The following is a 13,445-nucleotide window of genomic DNA, read 5'->3' on the forward strand; positions in this document are numbered from 1 at the left end:
ACTGAAAGTTGTAATCACAGTGAACAGAATAGTGATTAATTTGGTGAAGGCATTCTGGTGAAATAATTGTAATTGTTTTCTTCACTAAACAAAAAAAAACTGCGGATGCTAGAAATCAGGAACAAAAACAAAAATGGCTGGAAAAACTCGGGAGGTCTGGCAGCATCTGTGGAGAGAAAGCAGAGTTATTATTTCTGAAAAAAGGTCACTGGACCCAAAATGTAACTCAGCTTTCTCTCCAAGATGTTGTGAGACCTCCTGAGTTTTCCCCACAATTTCTATTTTTATTTCTGCAGTTATTTTCTTTATGGCTTAAGGTTGCTTGGTGCGCCAATAGATGCTGTACTGAATATTATAATAGTGCCAACCAAGTTATTTTCTGTGTGCAGATGTGTGCTTCAATTATTCAAAGAAGGCTCTTTCCTTGCAGATGAAAAGTGCGAGTTTTAATGCTGACCCCTATGTTCAGGAATTTGGGATAGGAGTGAGAGATGACATGACAGATGTACCAGGTCGTGTTCTTCAGGCACCTTCCTTGTTGTACGGTGGTCGGGTAAGGACTTTTTTATTGCTAAATGAGCAGACAAACTATTGATCAACAGTTGGAACTTTGCTATATTTGAAATCTGTTTAAATTAATTTATTTTCTGAAATCTTGAGGCATTAACCCAGCTTCAGTGCAGTCTCTATAATGCTGAGGCATTTTATTTGAAGGTTACAAAACTGATTGATTGTACTATAGTTAGCTTGCTAATTCCTCATTTCTTCAAGAATCATAGAATCCCTGCAGTGTGGAAACATGATGTTCAGCCCAACGAGTGCACACCGGACCTCCAATGAGTAACCCACCCAGACTCATTCCCCTACCCTATTACTCTACATTTCCCCCTAGCTTATGCACCTAACCTGCACATCCCTGAACACTACGGGCAATTTAGCATGGCCAATTCACCTAACCTGCACATCTTTGGACAGTGGGAGGAAACTGGAGTTACCAGCGGAAACCCATGCAGATACAGGGAGAATATGCGAACTCCAATCAGACAGTTGTCAGAGGCTGGAATCAAACCCGGGTCCCTGGCAGGGAGGCAGCAGAGCTAACCCCTGAGCCACCTTGCCACCCAGTGGAATTTTTTTTGTCCTTCTGCCCTCAAGTGTTTGTCAAGTTTGTTGGAATATTGAGCTTTGCTAAAATCTACATGTTTGAAAAGTTAAGCAGCACCTCAAATAAAAATAGAAAATACTGAAAAAGCAGAACAGGTCAGGAAGCATCTGAGTGAAACAAAATTACCATTCAGTCCAATTCTCTCTGCAGATATTGCCTGCTTGTGTGTTTCTGTTTTTCTTTCAGATTTACATTTGGACTGTCTTGCTTTTATATCACAGCTTATTAATTTTCTTGAAGTTTCCTAAGCTCTCATAAATTATCAATGCTTTTCAAAAGGTTTCCTCTTTGGCCGATCTATTGAACAGAATGATCCCAGTCAATTCAATCAGGGTGCTGCCACAGTTTAGAAGGCAGCTCATCGGAACTAGAGAGGGACAGTAAATGCTGGCTCATCCCAAGATATCCGCATCCTATGAATGAATAAACAAAAATATTGGCAACAGTTAATGAAATTCATAAACTGGAAACTTGCATTTTTTTTTACAAAGTCGATGAATCACTCGGGCAAAGATTAAATCTTGAATTGCTCAGATTGAAAAAAAAATCCTGTGACAGTTAAGTTTTTGTGACAATTGTTCATTTGAGAAAAATGCTGAGAGTGTAAGATAAATTTTACTTTGGAGATCTGTAACAGACCTGTGTAGTATAGATGTTAATTGAAGTTAACTACTGTACCTCTGAACATACATAAATGGTTTAGAAAGTAAATAGCACTCAACAGTATTCTGCAATTCACGAAAGCCATTCCAGCTAGTAGGTAATTAAGTGTGTGACATTAACATGTTCCAGCTTTCATGCTATTTTTTATTTTTTGTTGCAGAACAAGACAATTGCTACCCCAATTCAGGGTGTGTGGGATATGCGGGGAAAACAATTTCATACAGGCATTGAAGTGAAAGTCTGGGCAATTGCCTGTTTTGCTCCACAGAGGCAATGCAGAGAAGATACGCTCAAGTAAGCAGTATATTTTATCCAGTGTTTCCAAACTTGTACGCAAGAAATTCAACAGATGTGAAAAGCAAGAGCTTGGTGGTGCACAAAAATCCCCTCTAAGTAGAACAATAAGAAGTGATAGATCGAAACATACATAATCATGAGGGGTCTTGACAGTGTAGTTGTGGAGATAATGTTATAGAAGTCTTATGGCACAAAGGCCCTTTAGCCCTTCACATTTATGGTGGTCAAGATGAACAACTAGCTATTCTAATCATATTTTACAGCACTTGGCCAAAAGCCTCATATGCCTTGGCATTGCAAGTGAACATCTAAATACTAGGAAAACGCTGAGCATGATGAATAATCTAACTTTTTGGAGAAAAATAGAGTGGAGAACTTCATATAAATAAATACTAAACCATACAGACAAAAGAGTCCATGTTTAATTCCTCATGGATGCTGAGTTTGTTAATCTCAGCTCCCTTACAGTATGCAAGTTAGAATTAGCCTCTGATTTAGGCTCCAATATCTGTCATCCCTGTAGATATGCATGTGTGGATATTGGGCAAAGATCACATTCAACATTACTCTGAGATACTGAAGGATCCTTATGCTTTACAGATGAGCAAATTTGAGAATCTTCCAGCACCATCTCTTATTATTCTTATATTTCTAGCATGGTAGCTCAGTGGTTAGCACTGCTGCCTCACAGCACCAAGGTTCTGGGCAACTGTCTGTGTGGAGGTTGCAGGTTCTCCCAGTGTCTGTGTGGGTTTCATCCAGGTGCTCCCATTTCTTCTCACAGCCCAAAAATTAGATTAGGCATTCAGGCAGTGCTGGACCTGGATGCGATGCTCTTCAGAGGGTCAGTGCAAGACTTGATGGGTCAAATGACCCCTTTTTGCACTGTAGGGCGTGCTATAATTCCACGATCTTGAAATAATATGAAAAAGTTTTTTTGTTTCAAGTTTGAATTATATCAACCATTAATGCCAAGTACTAAAAAGAAACTGTGATAATTCGAACCCTATTACTACTTCTACTGCTCCCCACCAGATTGTTTTATTATTAGCTTTTTAAAATTGTGATCAAAAAGCTTTTACTCACCAATTATATTGCTTCTGTTCAGAGCATTCACAGACCAATTAAGGAAGATATCCAGAGATGCAGGAATGCCAATACAAGGCCAACCTTGTTTTTGTAAATATGCTCAAGGTGCGGATAGTGTGGAACCTATGTTCAGGCACTTGAAGAATACGTACGCAGGACTTCAGCTGGTAGTGGTGGTGCTTCCTGGTAAAACGCCAGTTTATGGTCAGTATTTTGAGTATTTTATGGTTTCCAAAGTTATTTTTTTCCCTGTTAGCATGCATTGAAAAATGTTTGTAATGTAACCATCAAGATATTTGCAATGTTAGTGATCTGTGTGCATTTTTTTTTGAAAAAGAAGAAATGCAAAAGTAGATGTAGCCAAATTCCTAGTCATTTGGTTAGATTATTTATTCTCCAGGGCACTATGGATAAGTCACTTGCTGTTCTTTGAAGTGATGCAGTGGTCACCTTGGGGAACAGATGAGACATTGGCTTAAAGCCTCATTTAAAAGATGACACTTCCTATAGTGCTGTATTGTCCTGGCACTGGATCCTATGCTCCAGTCTATGGATGGACTTGCACTAACAACCTTCTGACTCGGGGTGAGAATTCTTTTTACTTTTTAAATGATATGGACATCACTGGCTCGGCCAGCGTTTCACTGTCCATTCTGATCCCAGAAAGTGATGACTCCCTGCTGCCTTCTCCTATTGCATACTTGGGGCATAGGAACACCTACAGTGCTGTTAGAAGGCAAGTTTCATGGATTTGTCAAAGTGTCATCAGCGAAGCAACAGTGATACAGTTACAGGTCAGAATGGTCTGTGGCTTGGAAGGCTCTTGCTTGCGGTGGTGTTCCCATGTATATCCTTCTGTTGCTCTTCTAGATTGGTAGAAGTCACTAGTTTGGAAAGTGCTGTCAAATGAGCGTTGGTGAGTTAATATAACATACCTTGTAGATGTTGCACACTGCTGCCCACTGTGCATTGACAGGGGAGGAAATGAATGTTGAAGATAATGATGAGGTGCTATTTGAGTGGATTGCTTTGTCCTGGATAGTGTCAAGCTTCATGAGTGGTGTTGGCGCTGCAACCATCCAGGCGAGTGGAGAATATTCCATCACCACCTTATGCCTGGGACAGATGTTGGGGAGACAACAGGTGAGTTACTCACCTGACTTTGAGCCATTGCAATATGTGATGGCTTATCCAGTTCAGTTAAACTGAGAATGCTACCACAGCTGACACATCTTGCTCAGAAAACCTTAGGGTGGTACCTTAGGCACACTTGGTGGTGGGTAGTTTACTTTGAACATAATTGGTTGACATCTAATCTGGGAGATTGTGAAGTGGCTACCTCAGCTAAGAAACATGTCTATTTCCCAACAATTCCCAGCATTCCTTGTGATGAGTTTGTAATTATAATGCAGAACTCAGTGTGAGGATGAAGGATATGATTGATAGAGCTTCCTAAAATTCAAGCATTTCACCCGATAGAATCAATGACTTGGCCGAGAGAGCAGAGAATTGTATCACTAATTTGCAAATGACCATTGATTGAGTCATTAAAGGGTGTGTAGTTGGGAACTGGAGGGCTCAAAGGAATATGAGGTCCATTGTGAGTGAATGAAATTCTTGCAGAAGAATGTTACCTGGTCTGTAACATAAAAAGATAATTCAGTTTTACTTTGTGTTTTAAGCGAAAGTATTTTGTTGTCCAAATATTCAAATTCTAAAAACTAGTGCCCTGATATAAAATGTTTAAAATGCCTTGGTCGGAATCCTTCTGAAGTTTTGTGTTTGTCTTTGGATCCCACAGTTCAAGAATATATTAACCTTTGTTTACACGGAAGGGAGATGAAAATGCAGGGTGAATTGGTCTGACTGAGATCTAAGAGATTAAATTATGGAGACTGATTATATAATTATGGGCGGCACGGTGGCACAGTGGTTAGCACTGCTGCCTCACAGCGCCAGAGACCCGGGTTCAATTCCCACCACAGGCGACTGACTGTGTGGAGTTTGCACATTCTCCCCGTGTCTGCGTGGGTTTCCTCCCACAGTCCAAAGATGTGCAGGTAGGGGGAAATTGTAGGGGTATGGGTAGGTTCCGCTTCGGCGGGTCGGTGTGGACTTGTTGGGCCGAAGGGCCTGTTTCCACACTGTAAGTAATCTAATCTAATCTAATCTAATACAATAACTTGCATGTCTTTTCATTTAGAATGCTGAAGTGGTCTAATTTAGTTGCTTAAAGATGATAGGATAGATGGAGAAACTAATTCCTGATGGAGAAATTTGGAACAAGCTGGAGCACAATTTTCAAATGTGTCATTCAGAAGTTAGCTACAAAATACTTTTATCATTAACAATAGTAGGAATCTGTGATTCTATCTGACAAGATTGTGGGTTGATTGAAATTTGAGAAAAAGAATCTCTTTTAGATAAGGATATCAATAAATATGAATAAAATGTTAGAAATTAAATTTAGGAACAGATCAGTCATAATTTTGAACTAGTTTAAATCATTGAAGTAGTTAAATATGATACTTTTGCTATGTCTCACCATCTGTATTATTTTAATCGTGTATTTAAATATTGAATAAGAATGAACTGTAATTCAATTAATAGTTTTAGTAATAAGTGGTATGTTTCATTGACAGCGGAAGTTAAACGTGTGGGTGACACATTACTTGGCATGGCAACGCAATGCGTGCAGGTGAAAAATGTGCTGAAAACTTCTCCTCAAACACTTTCCAATCTCTGTCTGAAGATCAATGTTAAACTAGGTGGTGTCAACAACATCTTGGTGCCACAAGGAAGGTCAGTTGAACTTTTGTCCCTGCCAAGTGACTTGATTTCTAGAATTTTATTTCCAAAATGTCAGGCTTTTTCTCAAGGCAAGATTTCGTAAAGTTACATTTGTCTTCATTAATGGATTACATTATCTTTTGAGACCAAAGTTGTGGAGCAGAGCTCATGACGAGTTTGTGTCATCTCATCAGCCAAAACTTTGCACTCTGTTCACATTCTTTGTTTCTCTATTTGCTTGTTGTAATCATCTTACTGCCAACATTCTGATTCTTTCTTGTTTCCTCACTTGTTCTTTACACCATTTTGATATTTTTGGTTTATAATCTTTCCTGTGTGAAGTGAGAAAAGTTTTTTTAAAAATTGCTTTAATTTAGCTTTTGATCGCATCTGTGGTTTGGGGAAAATAAAGCATTTTCACTCAGCAAATTACTAGAATATGAAATGCACTGACTGGAAATATGGTGAAAGCAGATTCAATTGAGGCACTCAGGAGGTCTTTGGATAGTTTTTTGGGGTAGTAATGGAATACGGGGAAAAGGCAGGAGATCAGCACTAGCTAATTATTGACGCAGGCACAAATGTGGGAATGGTCTCCTGTGCAACAATAATTCTTTTGATTTCTGCTTACTGGTTCCTGTTTTATCCCATTTGGACCTGTATTGAATATCTGATACTCCTGACACCTGCCCATGTTATACTCCAGTATTGCACGATTTAGCATATATATGAAATCTGCTCCAGATATAATAAGCAAGTATAGTTGACTCAGCATTTCTAACTGAAAGGACTTGCACATTATGTAGCACTCTTTGTGACCTCCGATCATCCAAGTGCTTTACAGCTAATGAAATAGTTTGTGAAGTTGTGTAGCAATGTAGGAAAACCCAATAACTAATTAATAATGTGACTTTTATTTTCATTGAGCAATAAATGTAAACCAGAAAACCAGGTAGTTACCCTTGCTGTCCTATGAAATAGCAGTGTAGAATGTTTTGTCAAGGTGAGGGAGAGACCTTCACCTGAAAGACGGTCCCTCCGACAATGTATCATATTTCATAGTAAAATTACTTTTAATCGTGGTTTACATACACCACTTTTGATAGTATTTAGGCTTGTACCACAAATTAGGTTAGTATGCTACAGCCAAATGGAGGAAGTCACCTGCTGCTACTGCTGAACAGTTGAGACCAAGTCTGAAGGCTAATGTAGATCTATACATGTTCAATATTTAAATAACATATTTTAAAAAGAAATGTGGCAAATATTTTCAATATTGTTTTTTTAAGAAATAATTTGTATAATATGCCAAAACTAAATGAATGCTTCCTGCAGTTGTTAATTCCATGACAATAGATTGTGAGGCTTAACTTGACACCTGTGTCTATCTAAGGAAGAGTATATAAGTTTCTTGTGTTGCAACTAATATGCCAAGTTCCACTGGTGACAACTGTTTTAAAATATTGTATGATGAAAGTCTAAAGAATGTTTGTAGCAGAAATTCAATGGAGATACTGAAAACAAAATTTTACGGTATATTCATACACTGTCGGGTTGGTCTTCTAAGTCACATGATGCTGAACGTATGTTTAGGAAATGGGAGTTTGTGTTTAATATTCCGTTTTCACATTAAGTTGAATGACATATTGAGGAAAACTATTGGAAAGTGCTTCCATTATGTAAATTATTGGAGCTATCCCTACGTATTTTTTCCAGACCTGCGGTATTTCAGCAGCCAGTGATATTTCTGGGTGCAGATGTAACACATCCACCAGCTGGAGATGGGAAGAAACCTTCCATTGCTGCAGTGAGTACCAGTGTTTCTAGTTACATTCCGTTTATTGCTTCACAATTTTTAAATTGAAATAGTGTGATTTATATATGAATGTAAGGTCAATCTGCCAAGTATCAATCTGAAGTGAGATTCCTAACCTCTTCGATGGATTTATTTCATTCTTTGCAAGCAGTGTGGTCTTCTGAATATCTTCCAAAACCACTTCATCTTCCCATTATACCCTTGTTTTTAAAGACATCCTAAAAATCTGTATGTGTTCAATGTCTCCATTGCTTAGCTTCAACCTTATCAGATTTGGATAGTTTCTATTTCTCAATTATTCAATTACTTTAGGTTGTGTTTTGGCTTTGTCCATAGAAATCTCTGTTGAAGCATTGTTTTAGTGGTTCTTTTACTTCAAAGATGATGATTTACACTAGTTTTACCTAATCTAACTAGTTTATGTTCAGGTTATAAAAATGTTTTACCTTGCTGGTAAACTCAACTTTTGTTTTGTTCACCAATGCTTAATTTGCATTTGAAGTGTACTCAAATAGAATATACTTCAAACTAATTTTAAATTTTTTTTTAAACTTCTGAAATGTCAAGCTGTCATGATTTTTAAAAATCTTTCCTAACCTGAATTTCTGTTGCTTTTTTAAAATGTTCTCCAATAGAGTCCGGTAGGTGGTTAGAAAATGTATGCTTTCCATTTAGGCTGAGAAGCCGAAAGAGAATTAATGACCTTTTATTGGTGATAAATATTCAAGAACCAATTGCAAAATGCCAAAATCAGTTTGTGAAGACTCTGAGAAAATAGATAGCCAAACTGGAGCCTTCATTTTACATTCCTGCTCTGCTGTTAGATTCTAAGGATCCATCAAAGACCGGAACACTATATTCTATACCCAAATCCATTCAAATGATTAATTATTTCACACAAGTCTTGGTAAATAATTTTTGATTTAGATGCATAGAACATAGGTTAGCGGCATGCTAAAAATGCCAATATTTAGTGCAATGACAATTTGGATTATCAATTCTGAAGCACGTTTTATGTGATGTTTTATAATGATCCACAAATGTAAGGACCTGCTTAGCATTGTTTGCTGAGCATGCTCATTATTTTTAAAACAATCTTTCTTCATTTCTCCCTTGCAAGTGTAAATATTTTGTTTAGTTCAAGTCTGTTTTTGTTATTAGCAGTTTCACTGAAGCATTACTTCTAAAACTTCCTGACATGATTGTGTGCTGTATTTCTATATGAATGTAATTTGGTTAAATACTGAAGCTTACCTTAGGCTTGTTTCTCCTTCATCCTACATCATTTTTCTTAGGTGGTTGGTAGTATGGATGCTCATCCAAGTCGTTACTGTGCCACAGTCCGTGTACAGCAACATCGGCAGGAGATCATTCAGGACCTTGCTTTCATGGTCAGAGAACTGCTCATTCAATTTTACAAATCTACTCGCTTCAAACCGACACGCATTATATTCTATAGAGATGGAGTTTCAGAAGGACAGTTTCAACAGGTAAGCAACAATTTAGGGGACTCAGCTCAATCGTTCAACTGAGTTTTATTAGCTAGATGAGATTAAAAAAGCTGCTGAATCTATAAATGTACTAACCTAATTGAAATGGTACCGTCCTTTACTTAAGAGCTGCACATTTACAAGCCAATTGCAGCCAAAGATTGTGCATAGTTGTTACCAATTGAGTGGATTAACATTCATGATTTTTAAAGGAAAAAAAAATCACCTCTCCTTGCATAATCTGATATTAACCTGACTGATGAATCAAACAATGGAGTTGATGTTTTATGTAGATTTTATGGAGTCATGTAATTTTTCTGCATGGAAAATGCTTCTCTGCTGACAAGCTAACTGAATTTTAGAGGAGGGGCTTATAAAATCTCAGGCAGTGCTACCTGCGAAATTAATTGAGAAGCGGGACAAAGAGTTTTCAGTATAACAAAGATCCAAGTTGGAAAAATAAATTTCACATTAGCTGCAAGTTTTAATACTTTGCTGTGAATAGTTTTGGTTTACCTATCTAAGAAAAACTACTGGCATTGCAGGCACTCATGAGTGGGTTCACTAGGCTGATACCTGCTACAAGAGACTGCCTTATGAGTAGAGTTTGAGTAGGTTGGCCTGTACTCAGTGGAGTTCAGAAGAGCGAGAGACAATCCTATTGAAACTTAGAAAATTCTTAGGAGCCTTGACAGGGTAGATGCAGAAAGCTTGTTGCACCTTGTGGGAAAATCTAGAAGTAGAGGGCATAATGTTAGAATAAAGGATTCCATACTTAAGACTGCGATGAAGGTCTCGCAGAAGGTAGTGAATCTGTGGAATTCTTTAACACAAAGGGCTGTCATTAAGTAAATTTCAGGCAGAGTAGACTTGAAATCAGTAAGGGAATCAAAGGCTATGGGGAAAAGGCAGGAAAGTGGAGTTAAGGGTTATCAGATCAGTCATGATCTCATTGAATGATGGGCCATACCCAATGGGCTGAATGGCCCATTGCTGTTGGTTACACCCCTCAAGTCTAATAAATATAAGAACTACTGCTTCATTGGTGAGCAGGAGCAAGAGTAGATCACTTAGCCTAACCCCCTCCAAGATTTTATGAATGAGGTAATGGCAAGTATGTGGAGATTGTTCACAGATCATGATCTGAAGATATGACAGAACAGGTCAAGAACAAGAGCTATAATCCTTTGTGAGGAATCATAGTAAAGAAGAAGCTGTTCAGCTCTTCGTGTCTGAATTGCCAAAAATACACTTTCCTGCACTAGGCCCACAATGTTCAAGACTTTGAAACCTTGAAATGTTGATCCAAGTAATTTTAAAAGTTGTGAAGTCACCTGCCTACCCACTACTCTTCCAAGCTGTGCATTCCACATTCCTACCACACTCTGGGTGAAAAATATTTTCCTCAGATCCTCTCTAAACTATCTGCCTTTCACTTTAAAAGTGTACCCCCTTGTCATTGACCCTTTGGCTAAGGGGAACAATTATTTTCTGTTCACCTTGTACGTACCCCTTATTATCTATATACCCCTATCGAGTATCACCTTCACCTTCTCTGCTCCAAAAAAATCACCCTCAGCTATACTATCAATTTTTCCTTATAGCTGAGTTGCTTCATCCCAGATGACATCCTGGTGAATCTCCTGTCAGTTGCATCCTCCTTAGAGTGTGGTGACGAGAACCAAGCACATGAAGGGATTTTGCCCGAAACATCCATTTCGCTGCACTTTGGATGCTGCCTGAACTGCTGTGCTCTTCCAGCACCACTAATCCAGAATCTGGTTTCCAGCATCTGCAGTCATTGTTTTTACCACAGTACTCCTGTGTCCTGAGCAAATGTCTGTAAATTCCAACATCACTGCCCTGCTTTAACAATCTTTGCTTCGACTGATAAAGGTAAACATCCTGTATGCCTCCTTAACTACCAAGTTAACCCATCCAGCGACCTTCTGTGATCTGTGGACAAGCACCCCCAAGATCTTCCTCCTTCTGAGCTTCCTATTCATTGAGTAGTTTCTTGTCTCATTATTTCTTCCGAAGCGCAACATCTCTGACTTATCACTGTTAGATTCCATCTGCCACTGTAACCTAAGACCTCCTTCCTCACTGTCACCAGCCTAGCTAATCTATGTTGTCTGTATTTGTCATCTACATCACTTATAAAGATCACAAACAGTACGAAATCCAGTACTGATCCCTTTGTTTCGCAACTGCACACTGGGCTTCAATAACACAAAGAGCCTTCTGTCACCACCCCATGTCTCATGGTACTAAGCCAGTTTTGGATCTAATTTTCCCAGTTACCCTGAATCCCACTAGCCTTTAACTATTTATCAGTTTCCATGTGGGACCTTGCCAAAGGCCATACTGGCATCCATGTAAACAACTTAAGTGCCCCACCATCATCTACATACTTGGTCAACTCAAAACATTCATCCAGATTTGTTAGACATGACCTCCCACTGACAAAGCCATGCTGACTATTCCTGATCAAACCTTACTTCACTCTGAGTGGAGTTTAATTTTCTCCTTCACTATTTTCTCTGATATTATCCCTACTACCACTGATGTGAGACTTGCTGGTCTCCCTGGTCTATTTCTACCACCCCTCTTGAATTGTGGAATCACATTAGCTGTCCTTCAGTCCTCTGGCCCTTATCTTGTGCCAGAGACCATTTTAAAGACCATTGTATAAAACTCTGGTGCGGCCGCATCTGGAGTATTGTGTGCAGTTTTGGTCGCCATACTATGGGAAGGATGTGGAGGCACTGGAACGGGTGCAAAGGAGGTTTACCAGAATGTTGGCTGGTATGTTAGGAAGATCGTATGAGGAAAGGCTGAGGCACTTGGGGGTGTTCTCATTGGAGAAAAGAAGGTTTAGGGGAGATTTGATAGAGGTGTACAAGATGATTAGGGGTTTAGATAGGGTTGACAGTGAGAACCTTTTTCCACGTATGGAGTCAGCTATTACGAGGGGGCATAGCTTTAAATTAAGGGGTGGTAGGTATAGGGCTGATGTTAGGAGTAGATTCTTTACTCAGCGAGTTGTTAGTTCATGGAATGCCCTGCCAGTAACAGTGGTGGACTCTCCCTCTTTATGGGCATTTAAACGGGCATTGGATAGGCATATAGAGGAAAGTGGGCTAGTGTAGGTTAGGTGGGCTTGGATCGGCACAACATCGAGGGCCGAAGGGCCTGTACCGCGCTGTATTTTTCTATGTTCTATGTTCTAAAAATATATGTCAGAGCTCTTGTTATTTCCTCCCTTAGCTTCTGCAGCAGTGTGGGATACATCTCATCCGGAGCTAGGACTTTGACATTTTAAAACCTGCTCAAACGTTCAGTACCTTCCATCTTTTTGTATCAATCTGTTCGAGAATTTCACAGTTCGTTTTCTTGAATTCTGTGCTTGCAACCTCCTTGTCCAGTCTTTACCAATTCCTCCAACTTAATGCACAGATGTCCCTGTCTCCGAATGGACCCAATTCTTGCTCTGGTTTTTCTCTTCCCCCTTTATATGCTTGTAGAATGGTGGGATTCTCCCTAATCTTGCCTGGCTTCTTTCTTCATGCATCCTCTTTGATCTCTTACTTGCTTTCCTGAGTTTCCCCCTGCACTTTCTATATTCCACTGGGGCCTCTGATGATTTTCACCCTTGGTGCCTGTTTAAAGCTTCTCTTTTCCTCCTTGTCTAAATATTCCTAGACATCGAGGGTTCTTTGGACATGTTGCTCTGACATTTCACTCTAAAGGGAACATGGGTGTGTACTCTCCCCATACCTTTGTTTTGAATGCCTCTTACTGTCTGCTCTCGGTATACCCTCAAATAACTGTTCCCAGTCTGTTTTGGCTAGATCCTGTCCTGTTTTAATTAAATCTGTCCTACCTCAATCTAAAACTCTTTTTTTGCAGACCTGTCTTCCTCCTATTCTGTGGTTTCATGGCCGTTATCAATAAAATGTTCCCCGATTGTCACCTTGAATACCTGTCTGGCTTTGTTCCCCAGAATTAGGTTCAGCTCTGAACCATCTACATGTTGCTATATAAAGTTCTTCTGTATGCATTTCAAGAAATCTGCCTCTCTAAACCTTTTTATGCCACGTTTATCACAATTAATGTTGAACTAGTTGAAATC

At 39.1% G+C, this 13,445-nt stretch overlaps 1 protein-coding gene across 1 annotated transcript in view; it reads left to right on the plus strand.

The window, feature by feature from the left end:
• Positions 1-13,445, plus strand: part of LOC132815084 (protein argonaute-2) — a 100,206-nt gene that overhangs the window by 64,036 nt on the left and 22,725 nt on the right. Inside the window, exons 10-15 of the mRNA XM_060823823.1 lie at positions 431-553; positions 1,989-2,122; positions 3,234-3,418; positions 5,857-6,016; positions 7,721-7,811; positions 9,116-9,310. Of these exons, the coding sequence (XP_060679806.1) occupies positions 431-553; positions 1,989-2,122; positions 3,234-3,418; positions 5,857-6,016; positions 7,721-7,811; positions 9,116-9,310 (888 nt within the window). The remainder of the gene's footprint in view (positions 1-430; positions 554-1,988; positions 2,123-3,233; positions 3,419-5,856; positions 6,017-7,720; positions 7,812-9,115; positions 9,311-13,445) is intronic.

This window comes from Hemiscyllium ocellatum, chromosome 4, assembly GCF_020745735.1.
Source record: "Hemiscyllium ocellatum isolate sHemOce1 chromosome 4, sHemOce1.pat.X.cur, whole genome shotgun sequence".
Classification (NCBI taxonomy): domain Eukaryota; kingdom Metazoa; phylum Chordata; class Chondrichthyes; order Orectolobiformes; family Hemiscylliidae; genus Hemiscyllium; species Hemiscyllium ocellatum.